The sequence below is a fragment of the Convolutriloba macropyga genome, chromosome 3 (assembly GCF_964194025.1).
Source record: "Convolutriloba macropyga chromosome 3, txConMacr16.3, whole genome shotgun sequence".
Taxonomy (NCBI): domain Eukaryota; kingdom Metazoa; phylum Xenacoelomorpha; order Acoela; family Convolutidae; genus Convolutriloba; species Convolutriloba macropyga.
The window spans coordinates 20,282,225-20,305,378 of NC_134470.1; the positions used below are offsets into that span (position 1 = coordinate 20,282,225).

Sequence of the window (23,154 nt, forward strand, 5' to 3'; positions counted from 1 at the left end):
TTTTAAATCAACACATTGCAATGCGTCCCTTGTCTTTTAGCAGATAGCAAAATCAGTTCGTCCAAATTTTTCTTTTGTTCCCACTAACTATACTGGGGGGGGAGGAATTATATACTCAAATGATATCATTAGCAATCCCGTCCAGCGTAGAATATGAAAATAAACAGATAAGGGAGTTTTTGAGATTTTAAGTTTTGTGAGCATTCGGCCGAATTACGATGGTTTGGATCAAATCCGTAATTTCGTCCCAATTATCGTCAAATTTATTAAACATGTTAAATTTGTAAATGATAATTTTATTGGTTTAATCTGTAGAGATAAAAGAGGGTTGCTGAGATATTTTTTGGAATGCCAAGTTTTTCAAAATTTGAGTTTTTTCGTCAAAAATGGGACCAAGTGTGCTTTTTAGCCCACCTTCTTCTATATTGCTGAAAGTAGACACATAAAAACTGCGGAAATATTCTTCGTAAGCCCAAAAAGAGAGCTAATTAAACTTCCGCTGGCTTCTGGCTTTAAGAGTTTTGGAATTAAAAATTTTTATTTTTTTCTAATTTTTAATTTTAAGTATAAATGTTTAAAAATTAATGTATTTCGCAACCATTTGAAGCAATAAGTTTTTTTTTAAAACGCAGAGCAAAATCAGGGCTGATCTTAATCTCGCCATGGCTGATTACGATAAAGAATTTGTAAAATTTTGTAACAGCTTGGCCTTTTTTCCAAATTTGTAGTTTTTTATGTTGATAACTGATAGGAAATTCAAGTCAGGTCTCAAATATTGACAAACAATTGTTCCAAAAAATGAGACTCAACAAATATACGACATCGTTTTAGAGTTGAGCCCACGTTTTTACGGTTTTGACCAAATGTTTTCGCAAAACTTTATGAACTTCTTTTATTTTGGTTTTATTTGTTATATTTTTTGGAGTCCAATGAATTAGTTTCTCCAATCAAAGATACAATTGGCCTCTTCAAAGTTTATAAATGAACATAAATATTGCATTCAGTTGTTATTTGATGTCTCTTATGACTGAGTGTATTTGTTTTAAGAAAAAAATTGGTGACCTTTGGAAATTTGCCACGATTTTACTTTTTCTGTCAACTTCTGGCGTAGTCTCAAAAAAGACAAGCCAAAAAGAATTTTCTCTGAATTGTAGATTAATGATTGTAATCGATTTTTACTTCATTAATTGTTTTGTTTAGTTGTTTTCTTTGTTTTGAAACTACGAGTTTTCAGGAAACATTTTAATTGGTTTTTGATTATAATTGAACATTTTTTATGTCCATTTTGATTACTTGACAAATTATCAATTCTGGACAGGTTTAAATCAAAAGATGTAAAACTAGAGGAAGGTTAAGCCTTCAAAAAAGCGCATCTGATTTTCCTTAAATAGTTTTTTCCGCGTAGTTTTAATTAAGGTTTGAGACACAATTCTCTCTCAATTTTTAGTGGATTTTTATAAAAAAAAGTTTTAGCTGTGCTTCAACAGATACCTAATAAACATAGTTTCTAATAGCTTCCCCAAGACATATAATTGAATCAATTTAACGAGTTCGGTTCATAGCTTATTATTAATGACCTTGAAATGAATTTTTTTAAGTCAATTAAGATTTTTTCAACTTTTCATTTTTGCTCTTGTTTTTTTTTCGTTTAATTCAAAATCGATGAAAAGAGGAAAGTAGTATTTTTGTTGACCCTAACGGTAGTTTCTGTGTTGTTTAACTGTTTTGATTGATTTTTTCGATCACTTAATTTCACACGAAATTTCGATACTGTTAAAATTTTTGGTTTCTTTCTGTTATCATTTCTACATAGTTTTTTTTATTTTGAAGACCCGTTGATGTTCAGAGAAGAAACAAGTGATAGTTTACATTTCTTTCAAATCTGACAATCATACTGGCTTCACCGTGTTGTCAAAAATTATTTTTTGAATCTTCTGCATCTAGTCTATGTTTTGACAGGTGTCAACCTGTTTCCAGTGAGCTATATTTCATCTTTATAAAACCTTTCAATTTCAACTTTGTGATTTCTCGGCTTCGTTACAACGGGATTGTAAAAACTGTTTGATGTTTAATCATTTGTAAACTTTACAGGATAGTTAATTTCTTTTTATGTTATTATTTCAATTTTAGATCGAACTTTGAAAGACTGCGCAATTGAACACTGTTAATTTTTAGGTGACCAATTTATGGTTTTAACGGTTTCACTGCTAGTTTCCGTCAAAGTTTGCATTTTTTATTTTCCCTGTGTTTATCCTTCTTTTTCAATCAAATGACGTAAACTGGATAATGACAGGTCTCAAATGCTTCCTATGGAGATATAAAGGAACGTTATAGTGATTTAAATTAAAATATTATGATTCAAGTTACTCCCAAATTAATTGTTCTCAAATTTCAGCTACTCCCAAATTAATTGTTCTCAAAAATAGAAACGTATTTTTGATCTGCGCCCCTTTGCTCTTTTTTTGTCAACCGATTACCCAGTCGCAGTGAGAAAAGGTCCAGCATCATTTCAAATGAAGCATGGGATAATTTTTTTGTTTAGGTTTTATCTGATGCAAGTTGATTTTGCTATATTTTTCAAATTTTAGACATTGGGCTTCAATCGTAATTTAGGTTTGTTATTTGATTTTAATTATTGTTTTCTTTGGTAGTTCTATTAACAACAAGTTTCATCGGCCGTCTAAAGTGGCATTTTTTTTATTCCATTAGTGTTTTTTTGAACGACTTGTTTTTCTTTGAACGTTTTCCATCTCTTCCTCATTTGGTAGTTAGTTAAGTCAAAAATTTTGATGAGTTGGGTCGGTACATTATGTGCGAACGCACATTACCGAGTCTCCTTTTCGTTCTAACATCTAACAAATTTCATACAAAACCATTTCATCAGCACCTTAAGGATTAGCTATATCGGAACCTATCTAGCCAGCCATATCATACGGCAGAAATTTGTATCGTGCAAGAACTGATAAGATTTCCACTGTGATGAAAAAAAGTTAATATCTTGCAGAAATCTTGCAAGGGAATGCATAATTCTTCCATTTTTCTTACATGAATCTTCCATAATTCGCGTCCGCTCATCACCATAGGTGATTTTTTAGATGGACCGAAAACAATACGTTGCAACGATCTTCAGTTCATCAGATTTTCGTAAAATTCATTGTGGTTTCCCTCAAGGATCCGTGCTGGGTCCTCTTTTGTTTTTGTTATACATTAACGATCTGCCCTCTAGTTGCAATAATTAAAACAATAGTCTTTTTGTTGATGATACAACAGTGTTGTCTTACGGAATGTTTCGATGAAAATAGGTTGTCAGTGAACGAAAGCATGTGCCAACTTGTCAGTTTTGGAAAGTATCATGAAGAAAACAGTTCTGTTGTTGGATATGCTCTACAGGCAAAACATCGCAAAATATCTTGGTGTTTTAATTGACAAAAAAATGATTTTCAACAATCACATCAGTCATGTGGTTGAACAATTTTACCGTTTCTGTGGATTGGTTTATCTCAGTCGAAATTTTTTGACGAAAAACCAGCTGCACAATTCTGATCGAAGTAAGGTTGAATCAACAATACGTCATGCTTTGATTGCTTATGGTGCGACAACAAAAACCAATTTAAACAAGTTTTTATTGGCTCAGAAACGCCTTGATAGGGCAATTTTTTGTAGTAATCCTTTTGCAGTACATCTGCATTGTCACATTACGAAAAAATATACACTGTGTTTGAATTTTTTGCGTGGAAGTATTCAAAGAAGTTTTTCAACAAATTAGGGGTAGCTCTCAACTTTTTTATCACACATATTTTTTGACAAAAGAGATTCTCGTAATAGGAGTGCCGTCAAAGGTCTAGTAAAAACATCAAAAGTTAAGTCCCTATTACACGGAAAATTTCTAGACAATCGGATTAAAACAGCCTACATTTTTCTCCTAGAAAATGATCTTATACCAACTAACATTGAAAAATTGTCAACGTTTCAGTTTTAAAATTTTTTCCCTAGATTTTCCGATAACTACATATTTGAAAATGCCTGCTTTTATGAACTTTTCTGTTGACTGTTCTTAAGGATCTCAGAATTGTAAAAGGCTATTGTGCCTTATTTGAGATTCTTGTTGATGAAAAAACTGATTTTGTATTTTTAAAACTGATTGCTGCTTATGATTCATCAACAAAATTGAAATTGAAATAATTTTGTTGAGTGTTTTAGATACGAGCGCGCTTCTGTGAGAAACAGTGCTGTGTCTGCCCATAAACAGATCCAAGACAAGAAGCTTCCAGAACATGTTAAAATTAGATCCAATCTAGTCACTGCAAACCTCCTCTTTCAGTCTAACTTCGTCAGACAGGTGTGAACAAACAGTTAAATTTTATATTTCACCTTGAAGCCCAAATGAAAACGAAATAATGAAAAAGTCATTTCTAACTTCATATAATGTGTTTGCCAAAATTTGAGCTTGTTTAAGATTATTCGAAAAGAAGTCCTGTAAAAGTCCTCAAAAATAATGAAATTCCTTCTGACAAAACTAATTGCACTGTAAGTTAAGATCTATTGTGTTTCAGGCGGCCTTTTACATGTTTTGTGCGACAGCTGACAGTGCATTGGGCAAAAATAGCTCTAAGCCACTCGGTAAAGTGTTAGGTTCTATTCTATTTCGGACCCCCCAGCTTAGTTGGCATACTACGTTTACGCCCCCAGCCGCAAGTGCATTGTCTAAAAGGTAACGTGCTTTATAACGATAACTCATAATTTGTAATAGGTGGTTGTAAACAGTCAGATGATTTCGAATTAGATCTAATATTAGATATCTTTATCGTCAGTCAAGATAGCCTCAAAACTCATTTGAAATTAAACATATGATAAAAGCACTTCTAGTTCGTTACACGTCTTCCTATCATTAGATCTTATGTTCAAGCTTTCCAGTATCATTCTCAAATGATAAATTTGCTTTCGAAAACGAAAAAAAGTATCATTGTTTGCGCGTTTAACTTTCCAATCATCATTTTTTGATAGCTGAACAATCGCTGCACCCACACCATTATAGAAGACTATTCAAAGCTGTTTCTGAACACCAAAACCCTGTCACCATGAGTGCAAAAGCGACAGGTATGCGTTGGAATAGTTATGATCAGAGATCAGATCTCCGTCGGATACTTGTAAACTACCTATGTCGACGATCGCATAACATCGAGAGTTTGATGTGTGTTCTTTTCAGCAGGCATCCGGTACATCCACCAAATCCTCCCAATCCACCTGGTGGATTTGACCTTTGGCTACAAACTGCCAGAGGAGACCGGAGGCTGGGCTGCTCTCCACTGCCACCTTTTCAGGGAAGCACTGATTCCCTGTGCAAGCAAACTGAGCACTATGGAAAGGAGGGTGAGCAAGAAGTTGGAGTTCTGGTATCGTAGCTTTGTAATCAACTCGTACCACTCCTACTTGGGAGACGACGAAGTGAGGAGGGAAGTTAACAGGCTGACTGCGCACGTGATCAAGTACGGCCCAAAGTATGCCCCGATTACAATCACAACTAGGATTACTCTCCCACCTGTCCAGTTTACACAATTGCCCCAGGTAAAGGTCCCCTTCTTGATAGTACACAGGACGAATGACTTCAATTATGTAAGATTCATTGTCCTTTTTTGTTCTTCATTTAGTTGTATTTATCAGTAAACTTGACTCTCACAGTGCGCTTCGGACATTAGTTGCACTTTGTCAGTAATGAATTTAACTTAGGTTCAACTGTGCGGGTAGGTAGAGTAATTTGCGATAGTTCAAAAGTTCTCACTTTTCTTTCAGTTAAATTCAGGTAAAGATTAGAATTTCTTACAAGATCTAGCCAGATTATTTTTTTTTAAAATTGCAGTTTGGCCTAATACACAAAACGCTCAAATGGATGTAGAATCCTTATCTACAAGTATCGAAGGTGAAATAAAACTTTCCCGAAAGTATTGAACAAGCCGACAGTGATGCTGTGAAATGTTTGGTGTGAATAGGGTACATTCAGTTTTGATCCTTCTCCCCTTCAATTCCACAAAATGTATGCTAACCAGGGTTGACTTCATAATTGAAAAAGTTGTAAAATTACAACTTCCTATTATGTCGTCTATGAAAAGTTGTAATCCTATAAAATTCAGATAATGAAAGTTGTAAAATAACAAATTTTCAGAGAAATCATGAAAACGGGTATAACAAATCACAAATAATGTATTTCAAAAAAATAGTAAGAAAAAAATGGAAAAAGTTACTTTTCAGTTATACCGTATTTATGGAAAAGGTGTAGTCATAGAACTTCATAATAATTTTTTTTTCGCTACCTAACATTTAAAGATCACAATTGCCAGAAGTTTCAAAACTTTATTATTCTACTGCAAACTGAAAACTGCACCTCAAGGGACCTATTTTGCATTTTTTCGTGAAAAAGTCGTATTCATAAAACTTCATAAAGCAAAAATAAAATTAAGTGCTTGTTAACAGCCAAAATTAATGTAATGCGTAATTTGATAAGGTTTTTGCGGTGCCAATTAAACTAGTCATATGTGATGTACGCAATATGAAAATTTAAATAAAACGTTTATTTTGTATTTTTCTGAAAACCAGTGTTTAAAAATTGTTATCACCGGTAAAGTACGTATGAAACTTTCTATTTGGGCCCGAGAGAAAATTTTTTTTGGCAAAAAAATTGCATGCATCCCAACTTCTAATTTTAAGCTGTGTGATGGCCTCATTAGAACTCTTGTTCTACTACAGAAGTCTTTAAAGATCATAAAGTTAATAAAAATAACCATTTACGAATTTGGCCACTCAAAATTTTAATCAACAAAAACGTTGTTTTATCCCAACTTAAAAAATGATATCAACTTTTCTGTCTCATTTAGGTGTATGGTCCACCTGAACCTACTTGCCTTTGAGCAAATTACATAAAATTTGAACCCTTTTTATATTTCAATGAGACTGGAGTCAGTAAAAATTTAATTTCTGAAGAGAGAAATCGTATAAAGCATTATAAACACCAAGCTGGAAGTCTCTGAGGGCTATATTATCACAATTCCCGGTGGCAACTAAACTAGTCACACTTAAATTAGACAATATAAGTTTAAAAATCAATTTTTGATAAATTTGCTTGAAAACCGGTGTTTGAAACACCTTATCACCGGTAAAGGACTTAGCAAACTTTCTGTTTAGGCCAGAAAAGAAAAATGATTTCAGGCAAAAAAAAATGTTTGCGCCGCTATTGCTTTCTACTGTGCCATAGTCTAAAGGGACAGGGCCCAAACATGAGCATCAATTGTGTACTTGCCCATGAGGAATGATATTAACTTTACCATGAGAATCATGGAAGACATGGTCTAAAGTGAAGATTTCCAGCATCTGGGTCATTTTTTTTATGAAACCTTATTGCTTAACCCTATCTCTAACAAAAATATAAACTACTTATGGGTGCCAACACTTACAATTGAATGGCCCAAAAAGCCCGTGAAATACTAAAAATGACCAAATGTTCAAAAAAGGCTACCTGAAAAAATTTAATTTGTTGGCTATTTGTGAACGCCTAGAAGCAACTACAAGAATCATATGACTAAACAAAAAAGGATTTTTTAGATGTAATTATTGTGAAATGGATTTTTGGCCCCAGAAGGCATAAAAAGTCCAGAGTGAACCAAAAAATGCAGGAAATTTGGTAGTGAATTAATTAGAAAGAGAAAAAATTGCAAAAGGTACACTAAAACAATCAGAACAAAAGACTACTTGTTTTAAGACAATGAAACACTTTTACAGAACACCAATGGAATTCAATTTTAAAAGATATGGTTGGCGTACATGTTTTCAGGGTTTTCTGTAAAGGGTAAACGAAACACAGATTCAAAGCAACACTCTTCCAATTTTAATGACTAAAAAAATTTTTTCATTTTTTTTCAAATCTCCAGACCACTAATTACAAAACAGCTGAGATTCTCCGACAGAAAAGAAACGGTAAGCCAGTGGAAAAATTCTATAGAAAACAGAAGAAGATCTATAAACATTAATTCTATGTTTGAGTTGATATTTTACTGAATGAGTTTTTTGATGGCAGAAAAAACACTTTGGAGCACTAAAATTACTTTCGGGCAGTTACAATAGCGATTAGTGCAGCCAAGAAGAAAAGACCAGCTCTAAAGCTTCAAAATTTACCATAAAAGTCCAATTGAAAAGTAAGAAAGGCCGAACGCATTCATCCCATTTCTTAAAGAAGGTCAATTTTCAGCAATTTTTCTATTGACAGAATACAACCAAATTTTCATCAAAAACTTTAAATTACGACTGGTTTTGTTATGGTTAACCTCGTTACTATATGATGCACGCATTTTTGTTTTTGAGGAAGAAAGGTACTAGGATTAAACAAAAAAAGGCAATAAAAACATCTTTCTAACAAATGGCTATTAACAGAAATTAAGTACACACCAACTTATTAAATGCTTTTCCGCCTTCAAGAAGAAAATTTTTTGTGAGCAAACTGTATGATTTTAACTTCTTTTTTAGCCTGAAAGTCCATCAAAACATCCCCTAAAAACAATTTTGCTTCTTTCAAAATTTTGTGTTGAAAAAGCGTAAGCAAGCAGGAATGTTAAAAGCAAAATCAAATAAATGATTTTCGCAAAGATGTCTTTCTGTTATTCATATCACTTGGTTGTTGTGAAAAAATTATGTGAATAAAAATCATCATCTTGTTGTAAAACATAGTTTCATCCGATCTGAAAATGCATCTTTTGCAATAACTTAAGGCAAAAATCAGAGATAAAAATAAACAAAAACATAGTTTTACCGTCTTTTATTGTGGTAACTATAATCTTTGAGTTATCAGTATATTTGTCTTGGGAATTGGTCATGATGCCTAAATTCATGTGTGATAAAAACTAAGCACAATTTTAATTGATACCGAGTTCTCATTTTTAGTTTGTACTCCAAAATTTGACCATAGCGGTTATTGTTAATGTTTAAGGTGTTTAATAATGTTTCTGTAAATTCAAATCCACTCAAAATATATCATTCAATTGAATTTGAATAATAGTTTGCTGCAGATCTGCAAAAAAAATTGCCACCTTGGTCCATGAAATTGACCCAGTGATCCGATTCCCGGAAACACTGCCGGGAAAGCCGGGAATCTTATAATTTCTCGGTAATCTTGGCGGGAAACCCGGGAATCTTATAATTTCCCGGTAATCTTGGCGGGAAACCCGGGAATACTATAATTTCTCGGTAATCTTGGTGGGAAACCCGGGAATTAATTTTTGTCCGGTTTTCTTTGTGTGAAACCCGGGAACCTTTTTTTTCGGTAATCTTGGTAGGAAACTGGGGAGTGTCAACTTTTCCAATGATCTCAGCCGGAAGAAAGAGAATAGTAAGTTTTTTAATTAGTTAAGCTGGAAACCCGTTAGTTGCAAAATAGTCAATCATACGTTTTGTGTTCCGATAACATAACGTTTTCACTGATAAAAATTGGACCCTTCTAAAATCGTAAACCGTAACGTTTCTCAACCCTCCAATCCGTTTTAAACTCATCCTATAACAGGACGGCACACCGACTAAACTTTGAACATTCTTTACAGAAGAAATTAGGGATCTAAAACATTTTTGCTTCATAAAGATTTTTATCTCGGGTCAAAACGGAAAGTTTCGTATAAACTTTACCGTCGAAAACTAGTTCATTGATCGTTTGAATAGTTCGATGATCGTTTGAATAGTTTTTTCTGTTGAAATCAAAAGTTTAAACATTGGAATTTGGATTTTGAGGAGATGTACCCTAATGCCCGCCTTTTTTTTTTGACACCTACAAACAAAGGGCTATCTAGATCGTTATTTTGCGCTAATAAAAATTTTTGCCCAGATTTGGAATAACTTGTCTAAAAAATGAATTTATGTGAAGGCCATAATTTTTGCCTCAGTTTTGTGTGTGTCTGTTTTGTTTGTGCCGTATGTGTTTTGCTCCAATTTTGGGTGATCAAATACTGCGCTCGTCGAATATTAAAAGCAGTTTTGTCTGTTTTGCGGAGAAAAAAAAACGTTTCTTATCTGTCTCCAAGAAAAAAACTTGGCGACCGTTCTTGATTTCACTCAGAACAATGTTCTTTTTTAACTCAGACATTGAGTAGAGTATAGCTAAGGACCCTCTGTTGTGACAGATGAATTAAGGCAGCTTTTTTTAACGTGCGCGTTTGATTAATGGAGAAAATTCCGTTCAACTTGTGTTGGTGGGGTGATTTCGTACAAGCGTTCTGGTGCTCTTCCGAGGAAACCTAATATTTTCTGAAACGTTTTTTATCTGTCTCTAAGAAAAAAACTTGGCGAGCGTTCTTGATTTCACTCAGAACAATCATAATTTTACCGGTTTTCCCGGTAAGACCAGCAGCTCATTCCCGGAAATACTTGCGGGAATTTTAAATTTCCCAGTTTCCCCGGTAAAATCCCGGCCGGTAAATCCCGGAAATACTGGCGGGAATCTTAAATTTCCCGATTTTCCCGGTAAGAGCCCGGCGGAGAAATCCCGGAAAAACTGGCGGGAATCTTAAAGTTCCCGAGTTTCCCGGTAAGATCCCACTGGTGAATCCCGGAAATCCCGCCGAGATTTAATTTTTTCCCGGTTTTCCTGTCAGGATTCTTAAATGTCCCGGATTTCCCGCCGGGAAATGCGGGATCTTGCTCTATCTTGGCACATCTTGAAATTCCCGGTAATTTTCCCGGTAAGATCCCCGGATCTTCCCCGTGTATTTCCCGGATCTTGTCGGGAAAAAAACCGGGATCTTAATAAGATTTCCGGGATTCGACGCACTGGGGACACTAAAGAGGAAAAAATGAGAAATTAACACTGGCATTGTTTTTTTTAGATATCAAATTGTCAAAATACCCAAATTTGACATCATGTCCCAAAATGAATAAAAAAAACAAAAAGTTGCCTTACTGTGGCTGCAAATACACTCATATACTCTATTCTTATGTGTTTGAAGCCAAACAACAAAAAATAACCGACCAAAAAGCACCCTATGAGATCCAAAAAGTGAGTGCAATTTGGCACTTATTTTTTAGGTCAAAAACGTGTTTTTTCCTTTCCGATCAGAAAAACACAGGACGTCATAGTAGGCATGAAAAGTACACTCTAGTTAGAGGTTTTGTAACTCCTGAGTTTGTATATGAAGCGTTTTGCAACGAAAACTAGCTCCATGGCAGAATCTCGAGCTCTTTATCATTGCCCAAAATCCTTGGTACTGTTGAAATAGAGCGCTCGTTCTCCATAACCACTCGAAGAAAATGGACCGGGTCTTTTTCTGTCGTTTCCCACGGTGTTCCAACGACCTGCCATATACGATTTGTTTTGTGTTAAACCTGTATAATATGTTTTTTTGGAGTCAAGTTTTAGGCCCTCCTATATGCATATATGCAAAATAGCCATAACTTGGAGACGGTTTCCAAAACGCTTTCTAATTGAATAAAAAGCCTAGAAGATAGTTTGAAACGCTTAAGTTAGGCCTTCAGACAGCATTACAAACCCTAGAATAGTAGATTAAAGGGTAGTTTTTTGTTGATTTGTTTTAAACACTTATATCTAAGTGTTAAGGTGTGTTAAGTCGACAGGTGACCGAAAACAATAGAAACGTTTTATATGGCTTCAAATTAGGTACATCTGTAAGATATTCAGTCCACTAACTTAAGTTTTGGGTTTTCACTTTATTTGGAATAAGAAATCTTGGCGTCAGAAAAAAAATTCGCCACTGGTCTCAGTAAAAAAATGGCCCACATATCGTAACAGTGTCGCGAGCCGGAATCGAGTTTTTTTTTGAAAACAGATATCGTTGTAAATTATTTTAAATATCCAACTAGGATGAAACTGGGTTTAACGAGTCTATTTTGGGCACTTTTGACAGTGCTTGTTGATGACCCCTGGCCAAAAACATGTTTTGTACCCGTCTTCAAAAAGTTAAGACTTTAGGACAGAGGAGGTGAGATTTTTTTGAAGAAATTTTTTGGAGTCAAAAATGGTGAATCTTGACCCTGTATGATAGTATTTTGTAGGACGAATCAGTCTGAACCCCCTAAGATCAATATTTGTCAGATATGGTAACATTGGTGATGCGTTTTTGGGCCACAAATCCGATCCATATGTTAAAAAATTAAGCAGATCGATAGCCGACTTATTTTAGGTGTATCCAATTGTCAAAAAGTGTTGTTTATATCCAAAGGAAAATTTTTATATTACTTCTACAATAATTGCGAGCTCACTTAGGGTCATTTTGACTCATGTGTTACCGGCTTGCTGGTTTTGTACCGTGTCTTTTAAAAAGTTTGTGAACAGGAACTGACAGGTCGAAATCTTACAAAAACTTCTTCTGGACATATCAATGTGTTACGCTAGCCTAGACTACTGATTTATTTTAGTTGGGACCGTTACTAGCATCCAAAAATTGAGGAATATGCATAAAGTTCCGAAAAAAACACACAAATGGACTTCTTAGTTTTGACAATGTGGCTGTTTTGTGTTTAACAGTCCAGTTGGCGACGATACTTATGCGGTCCTAATTGTGTTGAATGTCATTCAATTACCAATAAGAGATGCCAATGTTTTAGAGGAACTTCGTAACAGTCGTTTTAACTACTTTCTCGGTGATCATATTTCAGGATTTATGTTAAGAAATAGCAAACACAATTCGCGGAGACAACCATTTGTTCTAATTTATTGCAACCAATGATGACCCCAACTTTCAAAATTGTGCTGTTGTAGTTAGTATGACCTTGTTTTTTTCACTGAGCGTAGAAAAACCAGATCAATTAAATTTTTCTGTTGTCGACCTCCCAGTTTTTGATCTCAATAAGGACTGAGCTGTTTCTTCTCATCATATATGGTCCATTTGCTTAAAATACTCTTTGGGTCACTATATAAACTCAAAAATAGTTATATGATAAAAAGCAGTCGATACGTTGTCAAATTTCGAGCTCGAAAAACTGCCTATATAGTGTTTCAACATAAGTTTCCTTCAACCTAGTCAGAGACTTATTCCTTTAATTTGAGGGTTAAAGGAGGAGTCTCAACTTTGAATTAGAGTCTGAGGAAAAATGACATTTTGATCTAGCTAGTCCACGAAAATAAATTGTCGATACGTTGTCAAATTTTGAGCTCTAAATACTGCCTTTATAGGGTTTCAACATAAATTGTTTTTCAGTCTAGTCAAAGACTTATTCATTTAATATGAGGGTCGAAGGACGAGTGTCAACGTTAGAATAAAGTCTGAGGAAGAATGAATTTTTGACCTAGCTGGTCTACAAAAAATAAATTGATACGTTGTCAAATTTCGAGCTCTAAAAACTCTCTATGGTGTTTCAACAATAATTTTGTTTCGACCTAGGCAAGGAGTTATTCAATTGATTAGAGGGTCTAAAGAGGAACGTACACATCAAAGTAGAGTCTGAAAGCGAATGAGTTTTTGGCCAAGCTGGTCAACAAAAATAGAAGTTGATAAGTTGTCAAATTTCGAGTTCCAAAAACTCTCTATCAAGTGTTTCAACATTTATTGTTTTGCAACATATTCAAGGAATTTTTGGACCAATTTGAGGGTGTATGGATGAGTGTCAACGTCAAAATGGAGTCAGAAAGCGAATGAATTTTTGGCCTAGCTGGTTTACGGAAAAACTAGTCGATACGTTGCCAAATTTCGAGCTCTAAAAACTCCCAATATAGTATTTAAACGTTAAACGTTTTTCAACATAGTAAACGACTAATTCAGTTGATTTGAGGTTCTAAAGAGGAGTGTCAACATCGAAGTGGAATCTGAAAGCGAATGAAATTTCGAGCTAGCTGGTTTACGAAAAGAATGGCTGATACCGTTTCAAATTTCGAGCTCCATAAATCTCTATTGTGTTTCAACATAAATTGTTTTTTCTGTCTTTCTTTCTCTCTCCTCTCTCTCTCTCTCTTCCTCTCTCTTGTTCTCTGTCACTCTCGCTCCCTCTCATTCTCTCTCCACTTTTCTTTCTCCCTCTTTCTCTCGCTCTCTCTCTCACACACATCTTGTTTTCTGTTTTTTTTGCCTTCTGGGCAATTGATTCTTCGCTTTTCTCGCTCTTTCCAGTTCTTTTTGCTTATGGCAAAGTCTTTTTGTGCTTTTTAGGATTGCCTTCGGGGCAAATTTGGTCTTTTGCTGGCTTTCATGCTCGTTCGGTTTTGTTTTGCTCGTTTTACTGTCGCTCGCTTTCCGCTTGTTCGCTTTCACGCTCGTCCGTTTTTGTTTTGATTGTTTTGCGCTCGTTCGGTTTACGTTTGTGCGCCTTCACGCTCGTTCCTCTTCGTTTTGCGCTCGCTCGTTTTTCAAGTGCTCCCTCATTTTTTTCGTTTCTCTCGCAATTCGCCCGAACCCCTCCTCCTTGCCCCCTTTCTTGTGCTTTTAGATGTTCATATATATATAATTGTTTGTTTCATTTTGCAGCACAGTAATACCCAGCCATCTTCGTGCCCCCTTTCTTGTGCGTTTTGATGTTTACTTACATTTTTGTCTATTTCCTTCATCAGCGCGACAAACCCCGCCCTTGGTTCAAACCCCTTCGCGCAGCGCAATAGACCCCACACTTGTTTATGACCCCTTCGCGCATTTGTCTTAGCTATTTAGGTTCTTTGTTTTATTCTTTGGCGGCCAGGTCAGGTGCTCTCCTTATGGAGCTCAAAAATGCACCGGCTCTAGTCTTTAAAGAAACTAATAAGTTTCATGCAAAAGCTAAGACAATTTTACTGCTGCAAAAATCTGCCTCCTATGAAACCCTTTAGTTTTTGGTAAAAAAAAGATCTATGATCAGACATTAGGTCAATTGTACCGGATATGAAAAGACCGTGGTTGACGGATATCGGGTATGAAACGACATTTGATTGACTTGTTAAAACACTTTAGGTTGACCCTTATTAGGAGGCGACCGCGTATTTAAGGTAGGGAAGCACCCCCAGGTCGTCCTTATAAGTGTTTTCATAAAGTCGACCTTCCCTATTCGGATGAAGTAGTAGTCATAGAACTTTCCTTCATGAGAAAATTATTGTCATAGAACTTCCCTTTATGATAAAGTTGTTATCATGGAGCTTTCCTTTATGGGAAAGTTGTAACCCTACCAATTTCGTACAACTTTTTTTGTCTAGGAATTTAAGGATATATAAGAGGAAAGTTCTAGAATAACAATTTTTGATTTATCGGGAATTCATAAAAAAGGAGCCTGGAAATGTGGCGATCGAATAGCTGTTGAACATAGCGACAAAAAAACAGTAATTTTGCCTCCCAATTCAGCAATTGGCAAATTAGCTTTTTGAGGTTGGCAACAAGCTTTATCGCTCAGATTATCATTGTTTCCACACACTTCAGTTGGTGTGGAACTATATGCTTAACTGTTTTCTTTTGTTCTTTCAATTTTGGCCGAGGGATATATTCATCGTACAGAGTTGTCAGTTGTAATATTAGAGAACTTGCCAAGCGTAGAAGATAAAATTAAAATAGTTTTTTCTGAGCGTTATGTTTACCTCTGGTTCCAGTGAAAATGTTCCGGAACTAAAATTTTGGCGGCCTTTCGCTAATTTAAATCGTTATTTATCAAAACATATAATTTCTTTTTGAAATATTAAGATTTGAGCGTGTCAAATTATCTATTAGGCAGTTGTTTAACATAATGAAATTTTAAGGAAGCATCTGGAGGAAGTTTAGGGTTTTCGGTTTCAGCACTATGTTTGTGTAAAATTGTTCGTAAAAATTTGAGTTCAGCCTTTTTTGTTGTTATGCTATAATATTTTGATTTAGTCTGCCTGATGAATTTTCCAACTAGTTGCCTAAGCAGTAATAAATTTTTCAACTTCTCATTTTTTAATTAGCAAGCTACTGGTTGTAATGGCTTAAGGTTGTAAAAATTTTGCTTTAGATAAATTTAACTGTTTTTTGAGATTTGCCGCTTTGTCTTAATTATACCACCTTAAAAAGTTGTTCCATCAAACAGAGGTGATGGAGTTTCTTTCAGGTCATGTGCTCTCCTTATGGAGCTCAAAAATGCACCGGCTCTAGACTTTAAAGAAACTAATAAGTTTCTTGCAAAAGCTAAGATAATTTTACTGCTGCAAAAATCTGCCTCCTATGAAACCCTTTAGTTTTTGGTAAAAAAAAGATCTATGATCAGACTTTAGGTCAATTGTACCGGATATGAAAAGTCCGTGGTTGACCGATATCGGGTATGAAACGACTTTTCTTTGACTTGTTAAAAGACTTTAGGTTGACCCTTAATAGGAGGTCGACCGCGTATTTAAGTTAGGGAAGCACCCCCAGGTCGAACTTATAAGTGTTTTCATAAAGTCGACCTTCCCTATTCGGATGAAGTAGCAGTCATAGAACTTTACTTCATGAGAGAATTATTGGCACAGAACTTTCCTTTATGATAAAGTTGTAATCATGGAGCTTTCCTTTATGGGAAAGTTGTAACCCTACCAATTTCGTACAACTTTTTTTGTCTAGGAATTTAAGGATATATAAGAGGAAATTTTTAGAATAACAATTTTTGATTTATCGGGAATTCATATAAAAGGAGCCTGGAAATGTGACAATCGAATAGCTGTTGAATATAGCGACAAAAAAAACAGTTATTTTGCCTCCCAATTCAGCAATTGGCAAATTAGGCTTTTTGAGGTTGGCAACAAGCTTTATCGCTCAGATTATCATTGTTTCCACACACTTCAGTTGATGTGGAACTATATGCTTAACTGTTTTCTTTTGTTCTTTCAATTTTGGCCGAGCGAAATATTCATCGCACAGAGTTGTCAATTGTATTATTAGAGAACTTGTCAAGCGTAGAAGATCAAATTAAAACAGAGGAATTATAGAGGTCTAAGGATGAACATTAGCCTCACATCCCTTGTTTAGTTAAAAATTTAGTAATTTTTGCTGAAAATTTGATAAAAATTTGAACGGTAGTCTCATTGGATTAAGTTTAGAGATAAAACAGATGCTGAATTGTTTGAAGCAACATTTTTGGCTAAAATTTTTACTGAATCTAAAATTCAGCAATTTTTGTTTCATTTTTGTTTGTGAAAAATGCCAATAATTTCTTTAGGTAGGCCACTTTGTCCAAAATGATCGGTAGCACACACATAAGAACTGCTAACACGATGTTCGTTTTGTCAAATGAGCGTTATGTTTATCTGTGATTCCAGTGAAAATGCTCCGGAACTAAAATTTTGGCGGCCTTTCGCGAATTTAAATCGTTATTTATCAAAACGTATAATATATTTTTGAAATATTAAGATTTGAGCGTGTCAAATTATCTATTAGGCAATTGTTTAACATAATGAAATTTTAAGCAGCTGCACAGCGATAGCAAGGCCAGTTTTAGTCTCACCTTTGATTTTTGCTATGAATGTGGATTCGGTTCGTATTTTGGGTCTGTCCTTTTTAAAACTATGTTTGCATTTTTCAATCCAATCGCAATCAAGTCTGTTTTCATTTAGGGGTTCGAAAAAAAACATTATTGTGCTGAAACTATGCTTAACAATTAAATATTCTTTTTCTGAGTAAAGCTCATATTTATGGTTCCGGAAAAGTGTTTTCTTTCAAAAATTTTAGTGAATTCTGAACTTTTGCCAATATTTGATGCTATTGTAGTAGGCCAAAGACTTAGCTTAAATAATCTGAGGTCTATTTTGCACTTCGCACCGTCAAAGAAAAATTCAAATAATTTAGGCTGATATTTATCAATTTTTCGCTAATATAGTTTGACAGACGACTAAAATTCATTATTTGTTTTTGATTTTTGACTATTTTGTCATATTAACATCTCGTTAAGGATTGGAACAGATTTATTTGCTTTACTCAGCGGAATTAGCAACACCAATTTTGTCCATTGGTGTTATTATCGAGTATGAAAACTGTTCGGATTTAAATCCGGCGCTAAACTTCTTTAATTTTCTTTTGTCTTTTGTTTTTGTTTTCAAGTTAAATACAACAAGAATGACCTCAAATGAAAACACAATTAGTGACAGGTCAAACGCATACAAATGAAGGCCATTGAAGGTATGTGAATGCATCTGGAGGAAGTTTATGGTTTTTGGCTTCAGCACTATGTTTGTGAAAAATTGTTCGTAAGAATTTGAGTTCAGCCTTTTTTGTTGTTATGCTATAATATTTTGATTTAGTCTGCCTGGTGAAATTTCCAACTGGTTGCCTAAGCAGTAATAAACTTTTCTACTTCTCATTTTTTAATTAGCAAGCTACTGATTGTAATGGCTTAAGGTTGTAAAAGTTTTGCTTTATATAAATTTAACTGTTTTTTGAGATTTGCCACTTTATCTTAATTATACCACCTTAAAAAGCTGTTCCATCATACAGAGGTGATGCAGTTTCTTTCAAAGGATTCGCAGTTAATTCTTTATTGCTGTTTCATCGTTTAAATGAAGGTTTTTTGACTTTGATCAGACGGGTTTTCAGAAATTTTGTTACCCGACTTTTTTGAGGATCTTTCTTTCTGTCTTGACAGGTTAATGGCAAATCCTATATAATGAAAATTGCGTTGAAAAAAGGCGCAATTGACAACAGTTTTCAGTGAAATGATTTTGATTACAAAGGCTTGGACACCGTTTTCTCGAAGAAATTTTCTGATTTTGCTTTTGTTTGCTTTGTATAATAGTTTGTCATTCTGGACAGTGATATGTCTCAAAGCCTTCGTATGAAGCTAAAATTGAAGCCACTTAAAGATTTCAGCAGATAGCAAATGGTTTTCATAATTGTAAACATATTTTTCAACATTGCTCTTTTTTTGTCTACTTGTTGACTATTTTTAATTAAGACAGGTCTCATTTCTTCTCTGGTAAATTGCAAGTCATTTTGTTCAATTTCATTTTTATCTGACGGTTGTTTGACTTTTTATAAAATTCTTTTCAAAAATGGACATTGTGTCTCGATCGTAAATTATGCTTGTCGTTCTCTTTTCTCTTAGTCTTTTTAATGACAGGAGTCATGGGGCCTTAATGAGGCCTTATTTGAAATGTTTGTCATTTTAAGCTTAAAGCGGATTATAAATTGAATATACCATTTCTTTTTGAACAATATACGAATGTTTGAAATTTTTTTGTCTCTTCCTCATTTCATCTTCCACAATTCAGTCAAAATTGCGGTTGAGCGAAGTCGGAACATTTTATGCAAACGCACATTGCTGATTGCTAAAAGTGAGTTCTGTATTGAGTATAGAATTATCAACAAAATTCCTTCATTGTGAACTATTACGGCAATATGCAGTGTTTTGAAATCTAGACGCCGTAGTGATAGTTGAGATGGAGACGCCTTGTATGGCCGACCCTAATGGCGCAAATCTGCAGAGTTCAATTATGGCAGAACCTTAAGCATATGTGATCCACTGTACCTCGAGCGAGGAAAAATATCGATTATTGACCATTGATGGACTGAAAAAATTTTTAAGAAAGCAAGTTGGACAATAATCAGTTTATATAACGAGAAAAAATCCTCCGCAGCTTTTTAAGCTCTTTATTAAGTATACAAGATGTCGAGAGCTTAATCAATCCGTATTACAACTTTCCAGGATTTCAAGATGTTTGGCTTTAAAATAAGCGTAAGTGAAAGTTTAAAGCGGAATGAGTTTAAAGTAAGCTTCAAGATCAGCACCATGTTTCAAGATTATGAAATCGAAAACACTTTAAAACTTACTCGCCTCAGAAATGTGCCAATTTGACCCTGCAAACATTGCGTTATTTTAATAAAAACTAGCTGCGAATGGTACATTTTTGTTTGTCATCATAGTGAAAAATGCTTCTTAGTCAAGTGAAGATCGGAAAAGAAAACAACTGATTGATTGATGTTGATTTTTTTCAGGTGAAGCATTTTTCGATAGAAAGACAGAGTGTCCATCACCAGCCTAGATCACACAAGACAGTGCAGAAAAACCAAGTGTACATTCTACAACAGAGAGGCAGGACTACCAACACACAAGAACAACAGGAGATACTATGGCCAAAGAAAGGTTCATTTATTTCAAATACTTTTACGCAACTTAAAAGCTGTCCGAGTTGAGGTCCGTGGCGGAAACGATCTTTGATCAGTCAATATCAAGTTGGGAGAGATTCAATTCAATCAACTTGTAACAATGGGCTCGCTTGTAACAATATAGACCTACCATAATCTCATCATTACAGTTCTTCTGTTCTTGCGTGCTACATACACAGCGATGAGCTTTCGGTGGTCATATGCTTGAGATATGAGATTTCTTTGAACTCTCTGTTGATTTTCTTTACAGAACCAGGTAACTAAATTAGAAAGCATATGCTTTTTGTTTATTCAACTTTCTCACAAACAGAATAGAATCTGATCAGAAACAAAAATCCTAAACCTGTCGCTTTGCAAACATGTTACAAACAAGGCGGCTCGGTAATGTGCGATGGCACATAAGGTTCCGACCCCGTCCATCCACAATTTTGGCATAATTGTCTACCAAATGAGGAACAGACAGAAAAACCCAAAAATTATTTTTTGGGAATCCCAAAAACCCAAAAAAGCCCAAGTACTTTTCAAAAAATTGAGTATGAACGATAAGATAGCCTCCAAAGCAAATAACTCAGTGGAGTAAAAACTGAAGCATTAGATTGCTGTGATGTGCCAATATTAAGGAAGCAAGTCAAGACGAACAGAAAAATCAAACAACAACAACAACAAACATTAATTACATCAAAAATTTTATGTCCGTTTTAAAAAACAAAATTTAATAACAAAGTGAACATACAGTCAGATAAACCTAAAACTAAACAAAACAACTTATAAATCAACAGAAAAGATATGGACCGGTCCATAAAAGAGTTTTGTAACAATTAGACAAAAGAGAACAAAAAAAGTAAAAATAAAAAATTCGCTTAAAAACAATTAACTTCAAAGTAATGAAAACCATTAGAAATCAAGTAAAATATCCCAAAGGTTTACAAGTACCAATGCTTCTTTAGAAGGGCTTTACGACCTGTCATTATTATTTTTTTTAAGCAGCTAAAAAGAACAACAAAAAAACAACAAACAAAAATTCAATTGAACCTTTCCAGAAAACGCTGTCAAAACCGTCAAGCCATGTTTTGCCCCTCAAAATATTTTCGATTGCACCTTCTTCAAACATCGATAATGTAGTATGTGGCCATTTATAAGTGAGACGAGGTAAAAAGAAGAAAAAAAGAGAAAAGGGCAAAAGTATGTAATAATTTTGATTTTTCTTTTCGAAACAAAATTCTAACCAAAGTCATGAAAGACGTTAAATAAAAAATGAAATATTTAAATAGGGTCGTTCATTCATCCGCAGGAAGGCTTTGAGACCTACAATTGTCCAGAAATTGTCTTGCGTCTACAAAAAGAACGTCAAATATGACAAATTATTTACTTTCTTTGTGAAAAACAGATGTCGAAATCAGTAAGTTCTTAATGCATTCTTTTTAAAAAAAGATTTTAGGACATCAATCTCCTTTGCCATTTTCCTTTGACACCCATAATGTTGTGTTTGACCTGTAATTAACAAGATTAGGTAACAAAAATAAAAAAAAAGAACAAACTTGCGAAGTTAAAAAGTTTTTTTTTAGTTTTGGAAAACGATTGTTTTCAAAGTCATGAAAGCCATCAGCTATCTCTTAATATCAGAAAATCGGCTCATCTATTCTGCTATGAAAAGCCAGTGAAACCTATCACTATACAGGAAATTTCATACGACTGAAAGGACAAAGTAAAAATGACAGTTAAAGACATAAATAAAAAATTCAATTAATTTCAACAAATAAGAGTCGAGGCCGTTAAAGAGATAACTTATATCTTAAGTGGGTGTTAATCTGAAGGATGTTAATATGTTCAATTGTGCTTTACTTTGAACGCTAAAAATCTGATATGGGAACCGCATGTAATGTGATAATGTGACTAGAAAACGTGAAAAACTGGCAAATAACTAAAAACAAAAAAATCTGAAATCTAGTAGTATCAAAGCAAGAAAACAATAACTTCAGGCTTAATACCCCAATCGAGACTAAATTTTAAATCAGCAGAATGAAGAAGCATTCTTTCTTTGCTGACACTAAGCTACAAGTTGACCAAATAAAAAAAAAATAGAGGCAAAGTTCATTAAGCCATTATTTATTTAAAAAACAATTATTCTTAAAAGTCGAAACGATCATAAACTTTCAAGTAAAAAACTAAATGCATTAGCTTGGAGGTGCTTAGGAAGCCAATTGGACCTATCACTCCTGGGCTCTGATTTGATATGTTCTGTTCTTTATTATTAAAAAAAGTCTTTTTTTAAAAAAAAAAATAAGACAGACTGATTACAATTTGAATTCTTATTGGATTGTAACAATCCAAGATTGGCTCAAAACAAGCCCTGCTAATTTTTATTGTCCGTTAGGAACAATTGATTTTTCGAATGTTTTAGATATAGATAATTTGTTAGTTGAAAACTCAAAAATAATTTCTGCATTTTTGATAATCAACGAGTAAAGTTAGCGAAAAACGGCAAAGTTTTAATTACAGAGCATTCTCACTGAAAGTTGAAGTAGGAATAGCCCCCATCTGAGTCTATAAAGATTGTATTAGTGTTGTTTGGGGGTGTACTGCCGGCAACTTTAATCAAAGTCGACTAAAGTAGCTTATTCCGTGTTGTTTTGATGAAAAAGGCTTAATTTTGAAACATTTATCCAGAGTTTTTGACCAAAAAAATTATATCAGAATAATCAACAATGCTTGTTTGTCTTTAAAACTAAAATCAACGACACTCTTTATAAAAATTTTAACAAATTTTAGCAAAATTGAGGAAAATTTAGGTAAAAATTTTGGAAAATGTGAATAAAAACAACGTGAATTCACTCTACTTTTCTCGGAAATTTAAGCATCGATAATTCCCTGTAGAAAACGAAAATTGAAAAAACCTTTTTATTTCCATATTCTACGCTGGACGAGCTTTACAATGATACCAGTCTCAACTCTCTACGATGAATATATCGATCAGCGAAAATTGACTGAACAAAAAAAAAACCATTTGAGTATAGAGTTCCTCCCCCCTCAAGAGGGGTCGGAACAAAAATTTGTTTTTTTTTCATGTCTTCTAATATAGGTACTTAGTTCCTTGGATCTTACAGAAATTTTCCATTAGAATTGTTAGACAAAA

At 34.3% G+C, this 23,154-nt stretch overlaps 1 protein-coding gene across 1 annotated transcript in view; it reads left to right on the forward strand.

Annotated features, from left to right (window-relative positions):
• The window catches only part of LOC142336563 (trafficking protein particle complex subunit 9-like), a 113,066-nt gene that overhangs the window by 33,017 nt on the left and 56,895 nt on the right, over positions 1-23,154 (forward strand). Inside the window, exons 12-15 of the mRNA XM_075385472.1 lie at positions 4,201-4,339; positions 4,554-4,620; positions 5,207-5,565; positions 19,851-19,998. Coding sequence (XP_075241587.1) covers positions 4,201-4,339; positions 4,554-4,620; positions 5,207-5,565; positions 19,851-19,998 — 713 coding nt within the window. The remainder of the gene's footprint in view (positions 1-4,200; positions 4,340-4,553; positions 4,621-5,206; positions 5,566-19,850; positions 19,999-23,154) is intronic.